Source organism: Triticum aestivum, chromosome 3A (genome assembly GCF_018294505.1).
Source record: "Triticum aestivum cultivar Chinese Spring chromosome 3A, IWGSC CS RefSeq v2.1, whole genome shotgun sequence".
In the NCBI taxonomy this organism is placed as follows: Eukaryota; Viridiplantae; Streptophyta; class Magnoliopsida; order Poales; family Poaceae; genus Triticum; species Triticum aestivum.
Window position 1 is genome coordinate 68,633,059 of NC_057800.1, and position 27,345 is coordinate 68,660,403.

General features: G+C 44.0%; 3 protein-coding genes across 9 annotated transcripts; 2 read left to right on the forward strand and 1 right to left on the reverse strand.

The window, feature by feature from the left end:
• Nucleotides 1–1,336: 1,336 nt before the first annotated feature.
• LOC123060354 (proline-rich receptor-like protein kinase PERK9) lies at nucleotides 1,337–8,896 on the forward strand. Of its 6 annotated transcripts, none has more exons than XM_044483037.1 (16): nucleotides 1,374–1,770; nucleotides 2,502–2,612; nucleotides 2,684–2,776; nucleotides 2,847–3,503; nucleotides 3,648–3,713; nucleotides 3,785–3,883; nucleotides 3,972–4,091; nucleotides 4,173–4,376; nucleotides 4,455–4,538; nucleotides 4,643–4,717; nucleotides 4,800–4,904; nucleotides 5,018–5,389; nucleotides 5,601–5,867; nucleotides 7,017–7,415; nucleotides 7,508–7,751; nucleotides 7,824–8,896. In XM_044483037.1, the coding sequence occupies exons 1-16, from the start codon at nucleotides 1,713–1,715 to the stop codon at nucleotides 8,458–8,460; spliced, it is 3,591 nt and encodes a 1,196-aa protein (XP_044338972.1). In that variant the 5' UTR covers nucleotides 1,374–1,712; the 3' UTR covers nucleotides 8,461–8,896. The 6 variants fall into 6 exon arrangements, with proteins under 6 accessions (XP_044338976.1, XP_044338972.1, XP_044338970.1 ...); XM_044483035.1 differs by having other exon boundaries at nucleotides 1,377–1,770; nucleotides 2,847–3,521; XM_044483039.1 differs by having other exon boundaries at nucleotides 1,377–1,770; nucleotides 3,788–3,883.
• A 995-nt stretch (nucleotides 8,897–9,891) lies between these two features.
• On the forward strand, nucleotides 9,892–14,130 carry LOC123060355 (pentatricopeptide repeat-containing protein At5g16860). Its single transcript, XM_044483042.1, has 2 exons — nucleotides 9,892–10,617; nucleotides 11,181–14,130. Exon 2 carries the CDS (start codon nucleotides 11,222–11,224, stop codon nucleotides 13,883–13,885), a length of 2,664 nt encoding a protein of 887 aa, XP_044338977.1. The 5' UTR covers nucleotides 9,892–10,617; nucleotides 11,181–11,221; the 3' UTR covers nucleotides 13,886–14,130.
• A 1,504-nt stretch (nucleotides 14,131–15,634) lies between these two features.
• Nucleotides 15,635–26,232, reverse strand: LOC123060356 (transcription factor IIIB 60 kDa subunit). Of its 2 annotated transcripts, none has more exons than XM_044483044.1 (20): nucleotides 25,927–26,232; nucleotides 24,933–25,084; nucleotides 24,679–24,760; nucleotides 24,517–24,592; nucleotides 24,343–24,428; nucleotides 24,191–24,267; nucleotides 23,236–23,292; nucleotides 23,052–23,164; nucleotides 20,997–21,076; nucleotides 20,837–20,923; nucleotides 20,602–20,682; nucleotides 19,343–19,480; nucleotides 19,076–19,264; nucleotides 17,393–17,477; nucleotides 17,218–17,276; nucleotides 17,020–17,100; nucleotides 16,729–16,803; nucleotides 16,555–16,638; nucleotides 16,301–16,348; nucleotides 15,635–16,062 (listed from the first exon to the last, which is right to left on the reverse strand). In XM_044483044.1, the coding sequence occupies exons 2-20, from the start codon at nucleotides 24,995–24,997 to the stop codon at nucleotides 15,877–15,879; spliced, it is 1,749 nt and encodes a 582-aa protein (XP_044338979.1). In that variant the 5' UTR covers nucleotides 24,998–25,084; nucleotides 25,927–26,232; the 3' UTR covers nucleotides 15,635–15,876. The 2 variants fall into 2 exon arrangements, with proteins under 2 accessions (XP_044338979.1, XP_044338978.1); XM_044483043.1 differs by having other exon boundaries at nucleotides 25,923–26,232.
• Nucleotides 26,233–27,345: the final 1,113 nt, after the last annotated feature.

Consider the following 27,345-nt stretch of genomic DNA (forward strand, 5'->3'; position numbering starts at 1 on the left):
GTATGCGGCCAAAGTTTTTTTTGGGTCAAAATTTAAGAGCATACACGCATTCTTTCTTCTCTTGCTAATCCATCCACAATCAGACAATCTTTTGCTATCAAGTACTAGTCTCAAGTGAGAGAGAATAAGTCAAACTACCTTGAATTTTATATTATCATCGTTTTGATCGGAATAATATGTTATAATGGTTTCTTATATTGTGTTGTGGCAATCTTATTCAAAATATTACCTTAGATTATTAAAACAAAACATCTTATTAAGCTAGCACAAGGCACTTTCTGCATCTTGACCTTGAGTTTGAGCTCGCTCGAATGTTAGTACAAGATGAGTTGAGCCTGGTCCAACTCGGGAGCCTGACACATTTATCCCATTTTCTTCAAAGAAAAAAGAAGGAAAAGAGGAAGAAACGTACAGCAGATGGCCAGCTATCTCGGCTGACACGCGAGATCGCCGCCGGTTTGGCGGTCTCCGTCGGCGACGGCGACTCCACAGCGCCTCGATTCCCGAAAACGAACGGGCCGGCTAGCGTACCGACGCACGTCGCGGCAGAGCAAACAGCGACAAATCCCCGTGTCAGGATCAGGATTACCCCATCAAACATACAGTACATAGCCTCCCGTCGCATGCACCAGACCGCGTGTGCTCTGCCCAGGTCACGCAGCATCCGATGCCCGCCCGCTCGTTCACGGCGGCCGCGCTCGGCCGACATGGCCCCGTGATCGACCGGCACAGTGTCCGCGTCCGTGTCCGTGGCACCGCCCGCGCGCGCGCGCGCACGGGCAGGAGAGGAGAACCCGGCGCTCAATTTCAGGGGCTCGTGCCGCTCCCATCCAAACGCAAAGCCCCGGCCACTGCTACATTGCACACAGTGGTAAAGCGACAAGCCGGGGCGGCCGGAGCCGGTAATTTTCCCGGACCAGACCAGGCTGGCGGGAGGACGAGGGATTACCAAAGCCCCACAGCGAGAGGGACGGACGGACTACGGACTACGGGCTAGCTGGATTAATTGCATCGCCAAAGATCTGCATTTGCATTTGCGTCTCGCGGCGGTACCACTACTGCCAGTTCGTGGTACTAACGTCCATGGTTAAACTAAACCAGAGGCCAAAGATCACGAGATTCTTTCGGCCTCGTGCGTGCAACGGTGGAGGTGGTGCGTGGGCGAGGTCACGGGCAGGAAGCAACGAATGTTTTCTTCACCCGGCCGTCCGTCGTTAGTTTTCCTCGACCCGGGCCTGGCACCGGCATCCGCATCGGTTTCGTGCTGCCTGGATCACCGCCGCTTTCGCCTTTAGCTAATAAATTCTGCTGCTAGGGTGGGCTCTCTTTTTAGGGTGCGTGATTTACATTTACCTGTCCCTGCTGCTACTTGTACAAGTACTGGTACTGTACTGTACTGGTACTGGTGGTGTTTGGTGCCTGCCTTGGCCGCCTCCTCCTCCTGGGCAGTGGCCACCTTCCCCTCCTCCTCCCCCTCCCTCGCGCTGCTCTTCCCTACACCCTCCCTGGCTCCCTCCCTCCCCACATGGGCCCGCGGTTGCTCATGGCGTGCTACCCGAATGGCGGTCAGGCTCCCTCCTTTTCAGCCGCTCTAGGGGCTTCTTGCGGGTGCGGCTCCGCGACTGCTGAACCGAGGTGGCTGTGATCCCCTTGCTTCTGCGGCAGCTCTGGCTAGGAGCTTGTGCGCGCGCGTGGCTTCAGGCGACGGCGAGATGCGGCGTCTTGCTTGCGCGGTGGCGCTGCTTCTCGCTTCCCTTCTTGGATCCACAGGTGAGCAAAGTTCAGCATTGCGCAAGCTTCGGCTTTCTTCTCCTCTTACCCCAGGTTCCATGGCGTGGTTTGTTTGGGTGGGAAATTGGGGATCAGCTCATGTCTAGCTGCTGGGCAATGCGAATGCTTGCTTGTTTCTCCATGATATTTCCACCCCTTTCCCCCCTCGGTTGAGCAATTTGAGGCGGAAACCTGCGGATTCAACAATTTTTCTTCCAAATGCGCAGGCTGGCCAGCTGATCTGCTGCCAGGAAACCGCGGTTCACAGTTTTTTATTCAGGATTTGAGCAAACCACAGGAGAGCTTTCTGAAGCGCATGTGCTCCTTGCTTCTGAATTTTCATCAAGAGGGGCGGCGCAATGTCGGCGTCTTGGCATTTCGCGTTCCCCTGTCTTTGGCTGTCACCGCAACTGCGAGCCACTTTAATTGCGTCGCATGTGCTTGCTGCCTCATCTACCTGTGTTTTTTGGCCGTGATATCGCAACAACAATTAATAATTTTTGGCCGCATGCGTCGGATGATGCATCACTATGTGCCATTTTCATGTTGCAAGCTTTCAATAATTGCTCTTGCTTTGCAACTTTTGTGCTGAAAAGACACTCAAGATTTGCCTCAGATAGCAACCTGTAGATTGTCCGATACTAAACTCATAGCTTAGTCATTACACAGTTAGTAGTGTACACTGCATACTTTACCTGCTCCTTGAACCTGTGTTCTTCACTCCACTCTAGGTACTGATCTGGCGCCTGCTCCCGGGGTTGGTAGTTCGCCTGTCGATCAAGGACAAGCTTCCAGTCCTCCTGGACCTTCCTCCGCCCTCGGTCCAGTGACTCTTCCAGCAGGTAGCTCTGAATTTTCAAAGATCATCAGGGACATTCATGTGCAGGCCCTTCCTTACATTGATCCTTTGCAGCACCCCCTACTTCATCAGCAAGTCCTCCCCTCCAGAAGGGGGCAGTTCCGGCTGAGCCGCAGGCCGCACCGGCTCCGGTAGTCCCCCCTAAAGGTAGCTCACATTCAGTCAGATATGGCATTTCCAATCCTGATATGTGCATCACTAACTGAATCTTATGTAGGTTACAACGCGCCTCCTCCGATTGAGTCTGCGTCGCCTCCAGTAGTGTCCACGTCTCCTCCAGCTGAGTCTGCACCTCCTCCAGTTGAGTCTGCGTTGCCTCCAGTAGTGTCCACGTCTCCTCCAGCTGAGTCTGCGCCTCCTCCGGTTGTGTCTGTGCCTCCTCCGGTTGAGCCTGCTCCTCCTCCTGCTGTCACTGAGGAGGTGCCCCCGGCAGCAGCTCCTCCGCCGCAAGCTGCAGCTGGAAACCCCACACCAATACTTCCTGGGTCACCTGCATTGCTACCTTCAGTTCAGGCTCCTACTCCATCTGTGGCTGTGAAGCCTAATCTGCCACTACCACCGCCTGCTTCGCTACCTTCAGTTCAGGCTCCGACTCCATCTGTGGCTGTGAAGCCTAATGTGCCACTGGCACCTCCTCCTTCACTACCTTCAACTCAGGCTCCTACTCCATCTGTGGCTGTGAAGCCTAATGTGCCACTAGTGCCTCCTGCTTCACTACCTTCAGTTCAGGCTCCAACTCCATCTGTGGCTGTGAAGCCTAATGTGCCACTAGTGCCTCCTCCTTCACTATCTTCAGTTCAAGCTCCTGCTCCATCTGTGGCTGTGAAGCCTAATGTGCCACTAGCGCCTCCGCCTTCTGTGAACAATCAACCAGGTACACCAATTGGATCAGGTATATATTCTGCTGGCAACGATTTATAAGCTTAGGTTCCCGAATTCTTGATGTGCCAAAAGTTCATAAAAATCGTGCAAATATGTTCCTTCCCTCATTATTCACTCCTGCATTCTCCCTCTCTAGGTAATGATGTCCCTCCGTATCCACCACCTGAAGGCATTTTCCCGGCAGTTCCTCCTTCCGCTTCAGGTAAATCACTTCCATAGGATGGATCAAATTTGACAGGTTGCATATGTTTTACCGTTTACCGTTCTTCTTAGTAGTTCCTCCGCAACATGTGAAACCTCCAATTTCACCACCTATTATCGCACATGCACCTCAACAACAAGCACAAGCTCCAAATGCTGAGCATAACAATAGTGAGTATTAAAAAAATCTGCTGGTATTTCTTTGCCAATGTTCTTACATTCATTTGTTCTTAGATATTGAACTTCATGTTTATTGTAGGAAACACGGCACCCCCAGCAAATACTTCCCCTCCTGCAAGTGGTAAGAACCATGACATTCAACGTGCATCTCCACCAAAGGAACCTAGTACTGCACCGGTTCACAAATCACCAACTAGAGGTAATCTCAAAAAATTAAATAAAATTGGCAGCTTGTTTGTGAAAGACAATGTATCTTGACTACTGAAATTCCTGATTTCAGGGTTTGCGCCTGCAGCAAGTCCTCTGCCCCACAACACAAATATGCCTACACTCCCGAGGAATGCATCAACGGTTCCACATGCTCAACCCCCATCGTTAGGGGTAGCTCCTAAGCCAGCACCCACTGGCAGATCTCATCCTCCGACACCAACGAAAGGAGAACGCCCATCATTTTCCCCATCTTACCCACCACCCCATGCTCAAGGTTCAGCATAATGCCTCTTGAAAAACCTAGCTATTATCTATTGTGAGTGTTAAGATTCTCAAAAGTTCAGTGTTATAGGTCCCGATGTCTCGCGAGCTCAACCTCCACAGCAGGTTGGGGCTAAAAGGCAAAATCATCATGCACCTCCACCGATGATTCAAGGTAATGGTAGTTATTCCTTCTATAAAACATTGGTTTCATTTTCTAACAAAAAAACATTGGTTTCATTTCATAGTACTAAGACTTTCATTGTTTTTCCTGTCCAGGCCATCCAAACCTCCATGTGCATCCTCCATCTCCTCCACCAGTGTCACCAAAGGGCCCCTCTAATGGCAGCAAAGGTACTTAGCCTTCTTACTTTGCCTTGTTTGGTATTCGTCTCCTGATTTCAGTACAGATATTTGAAACTTCAATCATTTTCAGGACCTCGTGTTTCTCCTACTCTTCCACCAATTCCTCCTGAAACAGATCCCAGAGCACCATCAACTCATCCTATTTGGGCATTGCCCCCACCACCACCTAATTTAGGTACATTTTTCTTTATGTATTCTAATATCTTTGTCCTTTCAAACTTTACATGCTGAATCTGTGCATATTGGGTAATACTGATGATTCTTACCTAGTGAAGCGTTAAAATGCAGATTGCAAATTGTTAGTGTGCCCAGAGCCTCTAACGGATCCACCCGCGGGAGCTCCATGTGCTTGTGTTCTACCAATTAAAGTTGGAATCCGTTTAAGTGTGGACCTTTATTCATTCTTTCCGTTAGTTTCGGATTTTGCTGACGAAGTGGGATCTGGGGTAAACATGGCACGGCGGCAGGTTCGTGTTATGGGTGCAAATGTGGCTGGCGATCAACCTGACAAGACAGTAGTTCTTGTGCATCTGGTACCAATGCATGTGAATTTTGATAAAGCTACTGCCTTGTCGACATTTCAAAGCTTGTGGAGCAAAAAGATTTCTCTCAAACCGTCAGTTTTCGGGGACTATGAGATTCTCTATGTTGTCTATCCAGGTATGCGTGCATTCTTTGCTTGTGTTCTTGGACTTTCTTATTTGGTTATTTGTAGTTGGTCAATGCTACCAGCTATTTTCAGTATACTGTAGTCATTTGATTGATCTCATAAACATCAGTGGATTCAGTGCGTCATGCTCATCATATCTCATTGTTAAGCATTTTGAACTTCTGCACTAAGAGTTTCACCAAAGATTTGTATTTTGTTCAGGGCTTCCTCCTTCTCCGCCTTCAGCACCAGCTGGTGCATTCGGCAACAGCAGAAATGCAAGGGCAATGAAGCCCCTGGGGGTTGATGTAGGAAGACCCAAAAGAAAAGTGAATGGGAGCGTAATTGCTATTGCTGTTCTATCCACTGTTATAGCATTGATTATTTGCACTGTGGCTGCATGGTTGCTGATACTCAGATTCAGGGATTCAGATGACATGGCTCAAGGATATCCACATAGTGCAATTCCAAAAATTTCCAGGTCTTCCGGTATGTGTACATGTCCTTCTAATATCTATATTCATATTATATTGTGATGTTACTTGCCTTAGCTGTTCGATTGACAGCAGAACAATAGCTGCACATTTTCAGCCAAGTGTCTCCAGTTCCAACTGGCTATTGAATTCAGCGTGTCCTATAGGCAAATATCTCCAGTAATGCCCTTTGGGAGGGAATACCGTATAGTTGGCATATTTTATTGTGCCACATGAGATACAGCCTTGGCCTCCGATGCAGCACATGCTTTCGAACATCCCATACGGAAAAACTGCACCCCATAGTTATATTTTCAATATTTTGTCCTGGTCGTATACACTAATTTGTACCTATAAAATAGACATGTAAAGCCACGATGTTATCCTCGTATAATCCTTTCAGACCTCACCTGATGTGGGAGCTTCTAGCACTGGATCTGTCTTTATAGAAAATGGAAGACTCATTATCCCCGACCTTGGCACCATCCTTCATGAAATGTCTATCTTATTGAACTGGAAATTATTAATGTTGTGAGGATTAAATTAGCCACTGCCTCTAAATTCGAGCGCTATTCTCAAGTGTTTACTTATGGGATCATTGCTAAATTTATAACGGAGCATCTGTCTCTCAGCTCACTGAGAAAGTGTTACTTCCATGTGGATGATTTTGAAAGTTGATTCTTAATCTAACGGTTAATTCAGTAGCTGAAAATGTTAGAAAATAGGTTTAGAGATGTGCAGCTGGTCGCTCAAACATTTCTAGACACAAAGTTGCACAAACGTTTTTGTGCTATCGTAGACTTGATGATGTGCAACTTGGTTGACCCAGAAATAACAATTACTCAGGCGAGTGACAAATATCAAATCTGTATATGCCAAGCATATTTTTCAGATAATAATAGGTCAGAATGGAAAAATCAATTTTATTATTTTTCTCAAAAGGTCGAAAAGGGGATAAACCCAGCCTCTGCATCATTGTGATGCACACAGCCAACTTTTAGTAAAAGGTAGTCCACATTTCAAATGCTAACCCACAGCGTTTATGGTAGCATTTCAGATGAGGCGTTTTCACTTCTGAACGTCCTGTATCATTTTGTTGTTAAAGTAATATATGTCCATTTTTACCAGCAACAAGTTTCCATCCTGAAACACCTCATGATTGCAGGGACATGTAACACACTTTTAGCTGGTCGCCGTAGTACTCAATCAGGTCCATCAAGTTCACTGGGGTCAAGTATGGCAGCATACGCAGGGCAGGCAAAGACATTCAAATTTGCTGAGATAGAAAAGGCTACAAATGGCTTTGACGATTCGTCGATACTTGGGGAAGGTGGCTTCGGATGTGTGTACCAAGGGACACTTGAAGATGGAACCACAGTTGCAGTAAAGGTTCTGAAAAGATTTGATGGCCAAGGTGAACGAGAGTTCTTGGCAGAGGTTGAGATGCTGGGACGCTTGCATCACCGAAATTTGGTCAAGTTGTTAGGCATATGCGTGGAGGAGAATGCACGGTGTCTGGTATATGAACTTATTCCAAATGGCAGCGTTGAGTCCCATTTGCATGGTAAGTATGTTATTGCAGATTTTACTCTGCCAGCATATAGAAGTGTCAACAGTTGATTGAAACTAATTACTTAATGTGTTGGCACATTGTAGGAGCCGACCGCGAGATAGCTCCACTTGATTGGAATGCACGTATGAAGATAGCCCTGGGGGCAGGGCGGGCACTAGCATATCTACATGAAGACTCAAGCCCTTGTGTGATTCATCGTGATTTCAAGTCAAGCAACATACTGCTAGAGCATGATTTCACACCAAAAGTTTCAGACTTTGGACTGGCCAGGACTGCGAGGGGGGAGGGGAACCAGCACATCTCCACCCGCGTCATGGGAACATTCGGGTAAGGACTATCTCCTCCTCAACGTCTTGGTGTAGTTTTAAACATGGTATGATATTCTGTCTTTCTTCTCAGTTATGTTGCACCGGAGTACGCCATGACGGGCCATCTTCTTGTCAAGAGTGATGTATACAGCTATGGAGTCGTATTACTTGAACTTCTCACAGGTAGGAAGCCTGTGGACATGTCTCAGCCTGCAGGCCAAGAAAGCCTAGTCGCATGGGCTCGCCCATATCTGACAAATGTGGTGGGCTTGCGTCAAGCTGTTGATCCACTTCTTGGCCCTAATGTGCCACTGGACAACGTGGCAAAAGCAGCTGCCATCGCATCCATGTGTGTACAGCCTGAGGTTGCACACCGACCGAGCATGAGCGAAGTTGTGCAGGCCTTGAAGCTTGTCTGCAGCGAGGGTGATGAGGGTCTTGGTTCGGGAAGTTTCAGCCAGGAATTGGCGGCTCGTACGACAGCGGCTTACGATGTAACTGGCATGGAAGCGGAGAGGGTGCTATTATCTGAGATGTTTGGTTCAACGCCTGTCTTCACTCCAGCTGACGATTCAGGTTCTTTCCGCATGCAGTCCAGCTCTGGCCCCCTGATGACAGGCAAGAACAAGAAGTTCTGGCAGAGGATGCGAAACTTGTCGAGAGGTAGTATGAGCGAGCATGGCGCCTCGCCAGATTTTGAGACACACTCACAGTGTAGCAATAGGTGAGTTTTTCTTCTTCTGTCCAGCTTCCAGTCTCGACATGGATATTCAGATGACTGGACATAAAGAGTTTGAAGACCTAGTTTGTGTACATTATGCATGTGGAGATAAAAGGCTATATATATAGTTCAGGATTATCAGAGTACCTGTACAAGATCTGCTCAGATTTGGCTCTACATTTGGTTTGATTTAACGGGTTCTGCCGTACTGCTATGTGGCCATACACAGATACGCCTGCCTTCCGATTTGTAATGTTTCTCTTTTTTCGGCATGTCAGTTTGAGTTAGTTTGTTTTCCCTTTTGTTTGGTTAGCTGTTTGGTAGGAATTGTTAATGTATAGATTTGGAGTTTCGGACTACATTTTGCCATGTGAATTTCAGCTCCATGCACGTACACTAGCATTTGCTGCAATGAAGATGATAGCTTGTCAGTGTTGTGATTATTTGCTTCTTCACAATTCACAACTTGTTTTACCAGTGAAATTCTTTTCTGAAGAAACTATGCAGTCTAACTCTGTCAGGTCTTCTTTCTCTCCTCTAGTCAGATTGGATATACTCTATATGGTAATTTTTGCTGTGGAACTTGTTAAGAGCTGATGTATTTTGATTAGGAATCTTGGATCTGTGCATCTAAAAAATTCTGCAACATTCCAGGACACACCCTTCAGAATGCATGAGTTAGCTCTAAGGGCACCTTCTTTTCCTGAAAAATTTCACTTCATTTTCTAGTTGGGGATCAAAAGTTTCAGCTCTCACTTCATTTTTATTCTTTTGAATAGGGCACCTTCTTTTTCCTGAAAAGTTTAACCTCATTTTCTAGTTGGGGATCAAAAGTTTCAGCTCGATGTTGCAAGTTTCCTAACACCTTTTGTTCATTTCCCATCACAGTTTTTTTTTGTTCTCCATTTCCCCTTTTCTGCGTGGTGTGAAACTGCTGTCATCACATTGTGATTACTGAATCATAATGTTTATTTAGTCCTTGATTAAACAGAGTGATACTAGCACAGACGGTTAGAAGTAGCAGAGCTAAAGACCTGGGGAATCAAAACCTGGATCTTGCCGTGAAAGGGACATGAAAAGATAATCAGAAGTGTTCAAAAAAGAGAGAAGATAATCAGAAAATTATATAAGAATGATAATGATGCAGTTCTAGGTGTATGGTCTAAAAAGAAGGCTGTTCTAGGTGGCGACTGGCTGCAGGTAGAAGCTCCCTGGGAAGAGATTAGGCGAGGGCAAACGGGGGGTGACAAAGCCAGAAAGAGACCGGCACTGAAATGCCCAGCCATTAGCTACAGCTAGGGTCCGAATCTGATGACACTCGCTGTCAGGAGTCGTTGTTAATCACACATGGAGTACGTTTTAAAAAGGATCCCACAGATTTTCTTTGCAGCTGTCAGGAATCCAAGATGCATGAGCTCACTGCTTACCTGATACTAGTAGTTTGTTCTGCTCTCTCGTTGAGGTCGCGGTTAACGCTCTGCGATGGCGATGTGTATGTGTGTGTAAGGTTTGTTGGATTTGGGGTTTCAGCGTGGAGAGGCCGAGGGGAACTGCGGGCTAGCGATGGATCAAGTGTTGGAGCCTGCGAGAGGACCAAAAGGAGCCGGAGACGGCGGCGACCGGCCGAATCGAGCCGGCGACGGCGACGGCGGAGGTGAGTCCGACCTCCGCCCGAGCCGGAGCTGGGCTCAGCCCACAACGCGTCTGCTTCCGTCCACCCCGCTCATCTAGAGCCCGGCCCAACCAAGGCCCAAGGCAGCAACGCAAACGAGTGCTGGATTCCCTTAGGCCCCGCTCGCTCCAGCGCGCTCCCCGCAGCTTCGTTCTTTCTGCTCACCCTCCACCCTAGCACGGCGCCGCACGGCCGCACCCTCACGCGCCGCTGGCACTCCGGCCCGGGCGCCAGCTCCAACCAGCGCTCGAACCTCGACCGGCGACCGACCAGCAGAGCTTCGCGCGGCCGTTCCCTCTCCCAGTCGTCGCCGCCACCGCCAAGCCAAGGGACGAGGCGGGGGCGGTGCGGCTGCCGCCGGAACCTCAAACCACTCGCTGCCTCTGAAGAACAGAACTTTGTTAGCAACCGGAGCAAAAACCAATCGATCAGCAAGCGCTGGAAGCGGCGGCGTGCGTGCGTGTGATTCAGCGATTCCCTCGCTCCCTGCTGGTAATTTCCTGTCTCCTCGCCTCTCCCTGCCCACTTGTGATGTCCGTCAGTCCCATGTGTCATGTCTGAGATGGATGCGTGCCAGTCTTGAATTTAATTCCAGTGTATAATAGAATTAAGCACTAAATTCGTAGTATGTTCAGCTCAAGCATGTAGGAGTAGTATTTTGTAAGCAATGTGAACAAGAGAAATGCAGTGTGGAGTAGCTTCTTTTTTTTAACAAGGGAGTGGTGCACAGTGCGCCGAATTTCATTTCAAACTGAGCTCAGATACATTGGACAGTATGAATGCTAAACCCAGGACAGTCTAAATTAACAAGCTTCCGAACGAAAGGACAACTAGATTGCCTGTGAGCTAGTTTTACGCACGCAAAGACAGGTTATGATCCGGACTTTGCGCCTGCTGGCATTTTAGTGTAGCTCTGCCACAGTAAGGCTCGAGTGCATGTGCACTTATTTTCTTGATCTTTGCCTACTCTTCTTTTCTGCTCCTTACATCAATTTGTATTGATTGAAATACTATGTGTATGACACCTTCTCATTTTGTTCTCTTTCATTGTACAGTGATGCGATGACTGCTTTGAGGGATTAGTCTGCACAATATTATGCTTTTCAACTTGCCAAGAGTCACAACACCAATTGCTGTACGGTGGTTCATCTCAGTTGCAAATGCAGCAGGCTTTGGTCGAGATATTTCTCCTGTTCAGTTCGCCACCCTGTTAAAGGAATGCAGGTCGGTGAATGCAGTCCATCAAGTTCACCAGAAGCTCATTTCTTCGGGTCTTCTTTCTTATCCAGCATCGTTGTTGGAAGTGTCGTTTCCACCTTTGCCATCTCAGCCGTATTTATCACCAAGATCTTTGGGTACTGGTGTCGTAGCTGCTTATCTTGCGTGTGGTTCCAAAGATGAGGCTCTCACAGCATTGGAGCATGTTGTGCCGTCTCCAGCTGTCTGGTGGAATCTACTCATCCGAGAACACATCAAAGAGGGCCACCTTGACCATGCCATTGCAGTATCTTGCCGGATGCTGCGTGCTGGAACCAGACCGGACCATTTTACTCTGCCGCATATACTAAAGGCCTGTGGAGAGCTACCCTCGTACCGTTGTGGTATCACATTACATGGACTTATATGCTGCAATGGCTTTGAGTCAAACGTCTTTGTATGCAATGCATTGGTGGCAATGTATGCCCGCTGTGGTTCACTGAAGGAAGCCAGCCAGGTGTTCGAGGAAATAGCTCAGAGGGGAATTGATGATGTCATATCATGGAATTCAATTGTTGCAGCCCATGTTAAACACAATAGTCCATGGACCGCGTTGGATATGTTCTCGAAAATGGCAATGATTGTCCACGAGAAGGCTACAAATGATAGGTCTGACATCATTAGCATTGTGAACATTCTTCCTGCATGTGCTTCTCTAAAGGCACTACCTCGAACTAGAGAAATTCATGGAAATACCATTCGGAATGGTACATTTCCAGATGTTTTTGTAGGCAATGCTCTGGTTGATACTTATGCAAAATGTGGTTCAATGAAGAATGCGGTAAAGGTTTTCAATATGATGGAAATCAAAGATGTTGTTTCTTGGAATGCAATCGTGACTGGCTACTCCCAAAGTGGGAACTTTGAGGCAGCCTTTGAGATTTTTAAGAATATGCGCAAGGAAAACATCTCAGCAGATGTAGTGACCTGGACTGCTGTAATTGCCGGGTATGCTCAGAGAGGATGTGGCCAAGAGGCACTCAATGTTTTCCGACAAATGCTCTTTTCTGGTTCAGAGCCAAATTCTATCACAATCATCTCTGTGCTGTCTGCTTGTGCTTCCTTGGGAGCATATTCTCAGGGTATGGAAACTCATGCCTACTCTCTGAAGAATCGTCTTCTATCTTTGGATAACCATTTTGGTGGTACTGGCGATGAGGAGGATCTCATGGTGCACAATGCTTTAATAGATATGTACTCAAAGTGCAGAATCTTCAAAGCTGCACGTTCTATATTTGACTCTATACCCCGAAAGGAACGTAATGTGGTGACTTGGACTGTGATGATAGGTGGGTATGCACAATATGGGGACTCTAATGATGCCCTCGGGCTTTTCTCACAGATGCTCTCGAAACCACACGCAGTTGCCCCGAATGCATTTACGGTTTCCTGCATTCTGATGGCCTGTGCACATCTGTCAGCCCTGCGTGTGGGTAAGCAAATCCATGCTTATGTGGTTCGTCAACATCAATATGAAGCATCTACATACTTTGTGGCAAACTGTCTTATTGACATGTACTCAAAGTGTGGTGATGTCGATACAGCTAGGTATGTATTTGATGGCATGTCACAAAGGAATGATATTTCATGGACATCAATGATGGCAGGATATGGGATGCATGGTCGTGGCAATGAGGCCCTGGAAATATTTGACAAGATGCAAATGGCAGGCTTTGTTCCTGATGATATATCATTCCTGGTTGTTCTATATGCTTGCAGCCATTCTAGAATGATTGATCGAGGCCTGGATTACTTTGACAGCATGAGCAGAGATTACGGTGTGGCTGCCTGTGCAGAGCATTATGCTTGTGTCATTGACTTGCTGGCCCGCTCCGGGCAGATAGATAGGGCATGGAATATGGTCAAAGACATGCCAATGGAGCCTACTGCAGTAGTCTGGGTTGCATTGCTTAGTGCGTGTAGAGTACATTCAAATGTAGAACTTGCTGAATATGCTCTTAACAAGCTAGTTGAGATGAATGCAGAGAATGATGGATCTTACACGCTCATCTCCAACATATATGCTAATGCAAGGCGTTGGAAGGATGTAGCCAGAATCAGAAACCTGATGAAGAACTCCGGGATTAAGAAGAGGCCCGGTTGTAGTTGGGTCCAGGGTAAGAAAGGAACTGCGTCTTTCTTTGTTGGAGATCGATCGCATTCTCTATCCCCTCAGATTTATGCCCTTCTGGAGAGACTGATTGATCGCATCAAATCTATGGGTTATGTTCCTGAGACAAATTTTGCACTCCACGATGTCGATGATGAGGAGAAAAATAACCTGCTTGCTGAGCACAGCGAGAAGCTTGCTCTCGCATATGGCCTCCTCACAACTTCCCCTGGTTGTCCAATAAGGATCACAAAGAACCTGCGCGTTTGCGGTGATTGCCACAGTGCTTTCACCTACATCTCAAAGATTGTTGACCATGAGATCATTGTGCGGGACTCCAGTCGCTTTCATCATTTTAAGAATGGTGTGTGCTCTTGTGGTGACTATTGGTGATGGCTTCTGAGGCTGAAGCATGAACTGAAAGTGCATTCCAATTGGTTTTTGTACACAGAATGTACTAATGTACTTACCATTCCTTGCTACTGATTAGCCAATGAAGAGCTGAATAGTTTCTCCCCTCCATTGCAATTTTCTTTACAAATATTTCACAGTTCTCTTAAGAGGTATCACCTGGAGTCTTCATTTATTATGCTGATTTCATTAAAAATATTATGGAAATATACATATTTCTTGAGAAATGTGTTTTTGTCTGTCAGTACTTCAAACGTTGTTTTTGTCAGACCAAGTTATTTAAATTATCTGATACTCCCTCCATTCCTAAATATAAGTCTTTGTAGACATTCCACTATGGACTACATACGGATGTATATAGATGCATTTGACTTATATTTAGGAACGGAGGGAGTACATTTTAGAGGTTTATATTTGGTCATTAAAAGGCAAATTAATCATCATTGGTGGAATGCTTGACTGCCGTGCCTATCAAAATCATGAAAATAAGTTACTGTGTACATTCCATTGTTCCTAAGTTTCTGTTCCAGATGGATTTTGCTCATCATAGGAGGTGTTACAGTGTTCTGCTGGAGTTCTCATGATTCTCATTAGATAACTGTTGGAAAAAAGAATGTTACAATTTTATTGTGCTAATAATACAAAATCTCAGGTTGCGACACAAGTACTATAGCAAAATCCATCTCACACTACATTGTATTTTTTTTCTGGTTGTTCATGTTTCACCTTGCCTGAGCTCGGTTGTCGTTCAGCGCCCCGATGTGCTCCAGTCTGGTTCTGACCTTATCAAGTTTTTGCCTTAACACAGTGATTTCATCTCTTGTGTTTTGAGCGGAGAAGTTTCTTAACAAATCAGGAAGCACTGATAAAAGAATCTGAAACAGAAGATTGACACAATTTCAGAAAGGTCATCCCACATTTCATTCTCAGGGTTTTCATTCACTTCCAATTCGATGAGAACATCAAATATGGCTGTTTCGGTCAAATTAGATGTTTCGATTAGTGGCCTCTCAACTATTAGTGGTCAGGTTAGTGGTCAGATTAGATACACCGGGCATGGAGATGGGGTGGCCTCTCAACTGGTTGAGGAAGAAACATCTACCTCTGTTCACAAAACAGCAAACGAGAGAGAGAAAACATGTATTCAAAACTTCCGTTATTAGTCCCAATAAGATTTTCCAACAATAGTTCAGTTCATCGAAGGCTTATTCTGCTGCACTATAGTCGATTAGTCGCTCAGTTGGATAAAGTTAGACATCCCATTTTTGAAAACCAAGAACTTCTGATTATACTTGCATATAATAAGCTCTGTCTCATTATAAAAAAAAAAGCTCTATGTCTCAGTTATAGATCTGTACCGTTGGGAACGACAAACCTTTAGATTATGAAAGGGAGATTCACATGATTTGGCCCAATCTTTTGTCTACGCTATTTTTTTGTCCCTTCTCAGCTGACGTTGAATCATCTGCTTATTCAGTGGGATGGTTAAGGTATTACATATGATTAAACTCTTCACCACTTAGCGTTCAATATAATTCTCTCAATCTCTCCTTCGATATAAGAATCCAAAGAAGTGTTTTCCTAGTCATCCTAAAATTTTTGTTTGGTCAACTCAGAGCCCCCATAGTTATATTTCTTTCAGTAATATGAACATCCAATATTAACAAATTCACCAGACCACAACACTAATCTTGTTGTGCGGCGTCCACTAGACTGAAGGTATGTCTTCGATTTAAGGGAGAAAAACATAATTGAACATTGCCATATTCACCAGACCATAGTGCAAGATTTGAAGTTAGTACTTCACTGTGCAGTGCCTCGGTATATCATTAATTGGAACTTCTTTATGCTACAAAACTCGCCTAAAAAAACAGCTAATATTTTGGTACGGAGGTAGTATAATACATATAAACCCCTTCCAGTTGACCAAGACTTATTTTGTTGAGCTGTTTTCTCAGAATTTTGGTACTATATTAGTAATCAATCCCATCGTAATCCTCGTAGGCTCCAGCATCACCACCATCAGCATAGCCATCGTTATTGTAATCAGCATAGTCATAGCCACCTTCTATTGTTTCACCATCACCAGTGTCATGTGCATATTCTCCATCAAAGCCCATGTCTCCTTTTTCATTTGCTTCACTAGCTTCATCTTTAGTCTGCTCGCAGTAAGCATTTGGGTCGCAGGAAACATAACAAATTAGACCAGATTAAAAAAAAATACTCCCCTCTTGAACTAAAACCACAACGAGTAATTTGGAACGGAGGGAGTATATGAGTAGCAATTTTAATTTCATGCAGGTGATATTCTAAGCATAATTTGTAAATATATAAACAATTAACCTCACAGAACCAAAGAAAACCATAAATTCAGTAACATAAACTCATAAAACATACATTATACAATCCACCAACTGCTTCGACGTTGATTTTTGACCCAAGTCCCTGCAAGAAACAACGTTATATATTAAATGCCAGTTTGTTTGCATGCTTAGCTTAACATGTACTCCCTCCGTTCCAAATTACTCGTCGTGGTTTTAGTTCAAATTTGAACTAAAACCACGACGAGTAATTTGGAATGGAGGGAGTATTACAACGTTTACAGGACAAGCAAGTTTTGGGCGGCTATGGCTGAACAATATGTTCATTACCTTTCGTTTTAACATATTGTATGTTGCTTCCGCTGGTGTTTCAGCAGGTGTTGAGTTCTTCGAGTCATCATTACGTCTCCGTTTCTACATGAAAAATGCATGGGCAATCATGAACCCAATCGAAAATGTTAAGCATACATAGGAGGCTTGTGTTACACTAGTAAGATTCCATACTTTCTGTTGTCCCTCTCCCACGCCCACACCTCTAGCTGCCAGTTCAGCTGCTAAAGCTTCCTTTGCGGCTTGTTCCTGCCAAATAAAGCAGCAGACAGTTACACTTGCACCCCATGTGAGAATAAAGCCCTGTTTGGAATGTCTCCACTCCGCGGAGTTGTGGAGCTCCGTTTTGGCAGCTCCGTCAAAGTTAGCTAAGTCTGGTCCGCTCTGGGAGCGGAGTTAGAGGAGCGGAGAGGAACCGAATACTCCCTAAGAACCGCCTAATGTTGCTAGAGTTACAATACCTACCTCTAGGTATTCTTTGTTCATTTCCTCCCAAATTATCTTTTTGTACTGCGTCTCTTCCTCATTGTGAAGATACCCGTCAACCTATCAAATTAATGGAGAATTAGATATCACAAATAACATATCTGGCCATCTTTCAGGCTCAGAGATCCCAACAAATTAGTCTGAAAGTGTGCTGAACAGATGGATGGATAAAGGTACCTCCAAATCATCAATATCAGAAAAACTTTCTGGATCAGCATCAGCTTTACCATTTTCACCTAAGGATGCCAAGGAGCATTCGGAAGTTGATCAGCAACAATCAACTTGACAATATGAACCCAAAAGTGGCCTGGTACTGAACTGAAATTACTATTGCATGTTACAACTAACAAACCTCCAACTTCAGGATCTTTTGAAGCTACATAATCCTTTCCAATTTCCCCAGAACCAATTGTTGCAGATTTATCTCCAACTGAATCCTGCTTGAAACAAGGCAAACTGAATTTTCAAAAACAAGTATATATAGGGCACACAACACACATAGTGGATAATAAAAGAAAGAGCTAACGCAGATGCGGTGAAGAGGTAATATACATGGTATAGGCATACATCACAATGCAATAAAACTATAGGCAATACAGGTACATTTTGCAGTTCAAATATTCCATCAGAAGATATCACAGCATGATTGGTAGTCTGGTACCGTGCCCAACAGAATTAACGAGTATATTTTTGTCTTTCACGTCCTTCAAGTGCAACAGATGAGGCAGCATGTAACTTTGTTGAAAAAATAAGAGAAGCTAAATTGGCACTACATATCAGAACACTTGCAGAAAACAGTGTTATTGCAAACTTGTGATACCAGATGCAAGGAAAAATCTGAGAGTAATTTAACACCTCGCTGTGGACACCCAATCTGAAATGAGTAGTGTACTATAAAAACCAGACTAATAAAATAAAGATGGAACTTGGAAGTTTTAAGAACCTTGGAAATAACCATGCAGCAATGTTGCAAAATTATTATAAAATGGATAGTATAACAATTCCATATGTAGTTACGCATTACAGCTACACAACAAAATATTGGATAAATGGAATCAGTGCATTTTAAACCCCTGAATTATCACATAAGTATAAGTTTCACCCACAACTATACAACTGACTAACTAACACAATCAACTTCAAAACCAATACAAATAACCCGTGTCCTAAAACTACCCTGGTTGCATAGTTGTTTTGCCATATAGCAGCCACAAACCGATGTCAGCCTGTCAACCTGATCCCAACAGCAGCAGCAGTTCTTAGATACGATCCTCACTGGGATAGTGGGATCTCGGGGCCGCAGCCGGCATAGCTCCCTCTTGACTAGCAACATGGGTGACATAAAAATGGTGGGGACAAAGCCACTACCAAAGTTTCTTATTTCCCCTGATTCAATATAAAACTACTGGCTTCTTCTAGGCCGCATGTCATGAGTCTGTTCGGATAAGTAGACTATTTGCCCCTATCTTGTGAGCTTTGTGTTACAACCTGCCCCAGTTGGAATAAGGGCCCAGATGCAGCCTACTAGTGATGCGTGCATGCATGAGCACATTTGGGAGAATAGTCCTACATTGCTTAGAGAACTAGAGTGCCACTAACATGTAAGCCAAGGGTTCCAAGGCAAGCCATGGGTTAACCATTTTGCATGAGTTGAGTTCAGAAAAATGGAAATGGTTAGTTGTCTGTCGTGTGTGGCCAACCCAAATGGGGTTAGGTCTAAGCCAGACTGGAACCCGGGCTGTTTGGCAAGCAGAATGAGCCGATGAAGAAGCAGGGGAACAAGGAGAGGTCAACGCCACTACAGATCTTCCTCGTCTTGCAAGAATCCAGTACCAGTGATGTTTTCTTCCACCCCACTAAGAAACAGCACCATCTTCTTCTCACCTAAAGTCCATCTCCCAAAGGACGGGCTGCCTCATCAGTGATGTCCCAGATGAGTGAAGGCAGAGAAGGTGCACTGTAGTAGCGCCTCTTGATTTGTTGAGTAGATAGGGTATGAAGCACGAGTTTGAGTAAGTTCAGGACAGATTATTACCTCTGTAGTGCTCGTGATGTTATGTTCAGCATCAGAATTCTGTATCTCACAAATTGACTCTCCTAACATTGCTTCCTTATTAGCAGCAGCTTCCTCAGCCTTCTTAGCAGCTTCCAGTCTTTGTTTTTCAGCTCGTTGGAAAGCTGGAGGGTCAGCACCACCCTCCAGTCCACCCGACAGTTTAGTAAACTGAACAATCAAGTCATGTGTCAATGGCGAATGGAGTATCAAAACCAATGCATTATAAGCATAGTAAATGTGTATTACTTTGTTGTAGCACTTCTCACAAAGTCCATGAGCAAAATGCTCAACAGCTTTATCCTTGTGCTTGCAGAGGACTTCTCCAGATATGGGTGAAAATTTTGAAACAGGCTCTTCATCAGCCTTTGCCAAAAAATCTTCAATCTAGCAAAGGGGCGTGAAGAAGTGCTTATGAATATGTTGTATGTTAAAAAAAAAGTGAGCAGTTCCTGCCCCAATCCTCAGGGGCCATTTTCATTTACAGTATAGCATAATTTATCTTGGCATGATATCCAAGGTCAAGACAGATAATGATACATTTGTAGTAGATGTGACAAGAGAAGGTAGCGACATGAAATGGCATGCCCCAATGCTCTAGCAGATACTCCCTCCATTCCAAACATAAGGTGTGTTGATATTTTGAGAAGTCAAACTTATCTGTGTTTGAGGAAGTTCATTGAGAAAAATATCAATATCTCATCACAAAAAAAGAGAGAAAAACATTGATACCTAGAATACCAAATCAGTATCATTAGATTCATCGTGAAACATATTTTCATAGCTTATCTATTTGGTATTGAAAATTTTGATATAGTTTTCTACAATCTTGGTCAAACAGAGAGATGTTTGACTTTTGAAAAATTAACACACCTTATATTTTGGAACAAAGGAAGTAAAAATATTATCACCTATAATTTGCTGTCTGAAAGGCTAAAAAGTAAAGATTATTTGCTTTAGTGATATCACACACAGTCCAATTCTTGCCCCACTCACTGCTGGATGATAATCACTTGGTATGCTTCAGAATGGACAGCTTAATAACGACTTCCACAAGATAGTGATAACCAAACAATTTGCACCGACTGATCGCTGACCATTCAGTGTAGCAACATCAAATAACAATTTTGCTAAATTTCACTTTTCAGTTGCCTAATTTTTGTTAACTTCATAGTACTAAGCCTAAATTGCAGTGCGCAAGTAATATGCACTTTCTGTGAACATTTAATGCAATTTTTAGTTCTATTTGTTTCAGTGTTTTTTAGGGGTTAACCTAGGTACTTGTTTTTCTTGTAAAGTTTAGAATTTTTTTATCCAGCTTAGATGTATGTTTTTTCTCTTTGTATTCTGTGGAACATGGTTTTATAGAAGTGAGGGGAGCGACCTAATTGGATTGATCTTTGCCAAAGGGTGTGGACTTGGGAGAAGTGACTAATATCTAGTGAAACTGAAGTCATCGGATGAATACACAGCCCCATTAGTCAACTTCAAGAAAAGCATATACATACCGTTAAGCTGCCAGAATCTGTATTTTCAAACTCTATCAAGCGCTTAGTTAGTGTTGCCTCACATACATGCACAACCGCAACCTGACAAACATAGCACAAATGTGTCAAATCATATTCAAGCCCACATTGTGCATAAAAGTAATGGATTCACACAATAAATGCTGATTAACAAAAAGGAAGCCATTTAGAACACAATTCTCGAATAAGTAGATCTGTCCTGAGCATCTGAGCTTACAATATTTGACTTGGTATAATTATAGCCATGTGAAAGTGCAGCAATATATAATGCTGCACCACATAATCCACTTGGCTTCCTCCCAGTCTGCAACATGTGACAAACTATTACAATCTTACAAAGGAACCTTAAACAAAACTAAAAGGGAGAAGATGCTAACCTGCATCCAGTCTCGCTTCATGCTAGCTACGATGCGTAAAGCTGTGTCTGAGACAGCATTGTCCCTTTTCCCAAGTAAACCTGCAGACAAAACCAGTTAATTAGAACAAAAACATAAACAAACAAATAAATAAAAACATGGTTAATTTTCTTGCCAAGAGGTGCAGTTGTCCATCTAATCGTGCTTACAAGCAAAAACACCCATGTGGGCAAGGAAAAGCTCATTCAAGAGCCGTATTAGCTCGCATTTGACCAACTTTTGATTACACATACTTCATAGCCTCTGTAGCCTATTAACATTAAATCTACATATACAGCCGAGGACAGATATTCTCTGTCATTAGCATGTCACTAGCTCTTATTTTGTGTAGCCTTTTCTCTTCGCACCATAAGATGCAGTAAATTTCTTCTTTTCATGCAATGGCATACGGTACAACTGAACAATTGACCAGTAAGCCATGCAGTATTAAGTAGCAAAAGTCTAGTTTTGCCCCTCAACTATCCATGAAGAGTCTTTGGCCCCTTCTAAGCCTCAGTACCGTTTATCCCTTGCCCTAAAGCACCCTGGCTGCAGTCTAACATGCACTCACGGGATCCTTGTAAGCGTATCCATGTACTGTGCAATGGGCCGCACATTTCAGTGACAAAAACATTTCCTCTTACACAGATCTTCATTTCCCACAGATCTCTTGCTGTCACCATCTAAACAGAGGTGCCACTGGCCCCGCCGGCCTTCCACTAGACCCCATGTCATGAGTTTTCTCAGTATTATAGTGGATAGCGGTCCAATGACTGGGAGAGTCCAGGACAGAGGTTCATCCGTACGCTGCGGGCATGGATCAAACGACTAAGGGTTGTGCGGCCATGGCGCTGGAGATGAGAGGGAGAGTACGTCGGATGTGGATTAGATCTTTACTGGTTTATTCACATTCCTTGGTACATGGCGATTGTGTCCCTTATATATAGTAGACTCAACTTGACGCCTCAGAATATAATGAATAAAATCTCAACTTCCCTAACAGACCATATATTTGTCTTCCTAACTAAGACAATCTCGTTCCGCACTAAATATATATATCCTTACTAAATAATATGCTAGTTTTACCCCCCTTCTCTTCTTTTAACTGCTACTGCAGAGCCAGCGTCTAATTGTTGTTCCGGCATTGGATATACAGTAGATGCCCCGCTCCTGTAGCCACCTACTCCCGCATGCTTCCATGTCACTGTGAAAGTTGTGGCCACGGTGCTGCTAGGAGCTTAGATGGATCATAGGATGACAATTAGAAAATTCAGGTAAGGAACTCCACAAGTCCAAGAAACTCTCAATTGAGGCATTTTCCAACAAACTACTGCACTGGAATCAAGACAGGGTGATGCCTCATTCATACGAAATCGAAGTGATCTTGCAACAAAAGAACATAACTTTTCTGCATCAATTAGGCTCTCACATGTAAATCCAAACCCCCAAATCAGGGGCAGATCTCGACGGCAGGAGAGTCACTGCGCCCATTTATACGAAGCCAGTCATATCGAGAGGGTGCAGCGGAAGCAACGGTAATCTAGTGGTCAGGAGATTTGAGTCGGACTATTAGTGAAAGGAAGGAAGAAGCAAGGGCCACAGTTCCAGCAAGTTTATTGTGCCTAGAAGAAGAGTTGGAAGATGAATGAGATCCCGGAGGAAAGCTCAAAGGAGAAACATATCTTTAAAAACAAGGGTTGAAGTATGATTCGGAATCTAGGAACAATATAATTTAGTCTAAGATACTAAAAAGAAATAGCACAGTTACAATAGAAGGGGGAACTCATTTTTAGACTTTTTGATATGATTTGTCAAGTACTCATGAGATTATGTTGTTTGGAATTAGAATTCATGCAAAAACTGAACCAACAAAAACCAGACCAGTATTGGGGTAGTTAGCGGAAACATGGAGAGGCAGGCAGGCTTGAGAAAGACGAAAAAATGAATTCATGTGTAGAACAAGAGTGTACATCTATGGAACAAAAGAAAAAGTCTCAACTAAATAAAGAGGTACATAGAAATATATGATTAACTTACGTTCTGTAAAACGATGGATGAAAAGGCTGGGATCTATGAGTTTCTGAACAATTGGATGTTCTGCAAGTAGCAAAACTTGGCAAAGTTGCAGAAAAACAGCACCTAGGACATAACTGAAAAAAAAAATAGATGAGCCTTTTTACTACAGATTACAAGATAAATGGCAAGAGAATGGTTCACTTACACGCTAATCTTCAAATAGTCCGAGAAATCGATAAGGAGATAAGCCTTTTTACTTTGCCTGACAAGAGAAGCAATTAAGCATGGATGTAAGTACTAACCATATAGTTTGCTGAAACCAAGTGACAACCATTGGCTTAAAGAGAGCAGATTTCGGTGAACCACAAAGAACATAAAAGGGAAACAAGACTTTTTCAGCACAGCAATAAATCATGACGTGTAGTGATAGTGCTTGCTGCACATATAATAAGTCCATGTATACACCCACAGAATATACCTAGTCTAGTAAGTAGTAATATCCGTTTCATGTGGACGCTGTAGATGCCCTTTTTTTATACATAGATAGATGACCAAGTTAATTTTTTATTACTAGCACGTATTTGAGGATAGGTATTTCCATTTGCAGGAAGTATTTTAAGAATAGTAAACAAACAAAAACTAACATCACTGGGCTACTCAGAAGAGCTCTGAACTCAAGAATTTAGGAAACAGTCTTGATAGTAGACCACTCCTTACTATATAGAATGTATATCTGAGAGGCATGGGTTCGCCGTGCATGTCTATAGAAGAAGCTTGGTTGTCCCATAGGTTCATACAGCTTAGGCGCTTGTCTCTTGGTTTTCTCGCTTGTTGTTTTACGAACTCACCAGGACAGAAGTTTATCTAGATCAAGCATCTAATTTTCTAGTAAGAAACCAGAGATATAGAATGGAAGTAAAACATAATGCGCCAATACTGTATTGCGATTTTTAAAAACCATATAGTAAAGATGGTTTTGCAGTTGTTTAGAGGAAATTAGACTTGCGTCATGAAGCAATCAATGACTAATAAACTAAGGAAGATTCCTAGCCCCACCAAAAATGGGGGAGGACAGGGTCATATATGAAAAAGGGCAAAATGGATAGGAAGGCTTACAATAAAGCAACAAGAGACAAACTGTTAATTAGGTGATAGCGTACCGGCAGGCAATGTAAAGACAAGCTGCTGCAACATGAGTTGTTCGACGGCCCCTTGTAAAATTATGGTCCACAGCTAGCTACACTTCAACAAAAAGAAATATCATTCTCATAATTTTTCATAACTATTACTGAGTGATAACAAAAATCCATACTGTATAAAATTTATGAGCCATATCAATGATAGTATCTCCACCACCAACATGTAAGCTAGTGACAATCTGCCAAATCTCGTCTCTCCCTACGGAAATAAATCACAGGCTTAATTCACAAAGTGGGAAGAACAATCAATAGTTCAATACAACAAAGGAGTGCCCTAAAAGCCATACCTTTCATTAAAGTCCTTTCATGGGATAGTGAACTCCCACTTTCGATGCTGCTCAGTATGTTTCCAGCCAGCCTGCTCTGTACACATCCAAGAAAGTCAACCTCACAAACTACACAGATAAATTAAGGAAGTGAATAATGAGAAGCACAATAATAAGACCAACCGCTCCGGAACTGTCCTTGACAAAAGTAGGCTCATCGGTGTAAATCTCCTGATCAAGAACCTTTCCACATGTCCCACAACATCTGACCATCAAACATGACAAGACACATGAACAACCGCTGAAGCTGCTTAATAGAAATCTATTAAGCAAGAAAGTAACAGGCTGATCAACAAAATCATGTACACAAACAATTATACGGCCTGATTTCAGATGCAATAAGAATAACAAAGAAAGAACAGGAAAGAGGATCTCACATATATCCTTTGTCAGGATCCTTTATGTATGGGCAATAATCAGCACAGTGAGTACAGTAAACCATTGGTGAACAGAAGTAGTAGACCTAGGAGAATGATCCAACTCCAATTAGCCTTCAAATAAGAGGATTACAAGGAATGTGGTCTTCAACCTTCAAAAGCAAAAAAAGGAATCTATTCAGATTGTGAAGTAAATACAAGGAATAGCATACTTCGATTTGGATTATTTTTCTATCCAGTTCCAGTCTAACAACACATTTTACAGTTGGAGCATTACAACTAGCATGCGAGGGGCGACCTGCTTCTGAACTGTGTGTGCACTTACTCTGGAGGTCAAACACGGGAGCAGTACAGGCTGTATTCCAGTCCGAACAAATATCAAAACATTCAAGCACTACTTTTGATTTCTAGGATTAAATGTTCAGTGTGGGAAGACTAAAAATCAACACACTGAAGTTTAACTCCCTATTCAAAATCGACCATGAAGTTACAACAATGAAACTAAACTAAACTTTCAACTCAAAAAAAGTGTTGAGATCTTTGAAAGCACATAGTTACACCGCTGGCAACAGCGTCCTGACCAATGGTCCGCGTGAATCCCCTAGTCCCAACGCAGTAGTAGTATGTGTAGTAACACTTCTTAGGACAGCATCGAGCAGCTTTATTGGCTTGTCCCCCACAAGTCGTGGTGGCTCAGGAGCAATGGCACCAGAGCAAGAGCAGCCTCGTCAACTCAAAATGTGGATGCATCAGCAGAATTAGAGGACACATCTATGGTTGACAACATGATGCAAGGCATTTGAATCCAATAAAGTAGTGCTAGTTGCATTCTAACACACACCACTAATTAAATTTTAAATCTCTCTAATTCCAAGATCGGCAAACACAGTCCAGTTAGTGAAAAGCAAAAGAACCAACCAAATTGTATTCTTTACACACAACACATCCAATCTTAGAGCGGCCAAAAAGTAAGAATGAGAATATCCTTACACGCCTCGGTGTGGAGGCTGCGTGGCGGCGCAGCAGGTAGAGGGCGGCGTCAGGGGCGTGGGCGGCGGCGGCGGCGCTGCTTCAGTGGAGGGGGGCGTCTAGGGTTGGGATCGGCGGCAGCACAACTCCAGGGAAGTGGCGCGTCGGACGGGAGGTTGGGCAGAAGCGGGAGGCGGGGAGGAGCGCCGGGCGGCAGCACGGAGGTGTGGAGAGAGGCAGGAGCGGCCGCCAGGCCGGGGCAAGGGAGGAGGAACACGGAATGGTGGAGCGGCGAGGGCCGAGGGTTCATCGAGGTTTCTACGAGAGCTCAGCTTTGGTTTTGGGAAATGCTATCCGGCGAACGTTCGCTGGGATGTGATCCCGCCGAACGCCACCAGAGCCGTTAGATCCAGATCAGACGGTGGCAGTTTTTGCAAAAAATTACCCACAATTTAAACAACCTGAAATCTAAAAAGTGCATACGCACTATTTAGACGGAACGAGCGGTCAGCTCCTGGCCGCTCGATCCCGCCGCGAATCACCGCACGCGTGGACCTGGTACCATCTGGTCGGGGAGTCTCAATCGCAAAACTATTGGCGTTTGTCGCTATCTACCCCTTCCACGCATTTCATCCATATCCCCTTCGTGTCCGCCGCTTCCACTACACCTCGCGCCGGCCACCTCTGCGGCTCCGCCCCTCTCATGTCGGCGCTGCAAGTTGGGGACGTGCGCCATGCCACTCGGCTGGATCGGGGCGCTGCAGCTCGCGTATATACCGGATCTGGTGTCCGGCGTACCCACCCACGTCGGACCTATTGAGGCTGGGTGGAGGGCGAAGGGAGCTCTGTACAGACGAGGGGGAGGGAGCAGTGGCCGTCGTGATGTCTATGCGTGAATGTAGGGGAGCGGCCGGAGGAAGAATGGACACAGAAGGAGGAAAGGAGCTCGTCCTCGATCTGGAGCAAGACTGTGACACCCCGATAGTTAAGCTACAGTAAACCCGTGTTAATGATGCCAGGTCATCGTAATTAAAATTTCGCTAAACCTCACTTGCTTCAAAGTAAGTTCAAATACAAATTCAAATTATAGTTTCATAAAAAAAATAAAAATGTCCATTGGGTTGTAAGAATTCACTAACAAATTTTCATGAACAAAACAAATATTATTTGAATTATTAAAATGCCCTTAACCTATTTAAAATTGTACCAACAACTTTTAATTGATCCAATTTCAATTAAATAAATATTTTCACTTTTCAAAATAAATTAAAACTTGTTGTGCTAGCTCATAGCAATGTCTTGTATTTATGTGCCAAGTTTCATCTGTAACAAAATTCGTTTGCTCGCTCCAACAAATACAAAACAGTAGGAAAATACATAAAAGAAAAGGTAAAAAAAGTAAAAGAGAAAACTACTAGCACTTACGGCCCGCGACTACAGGAGC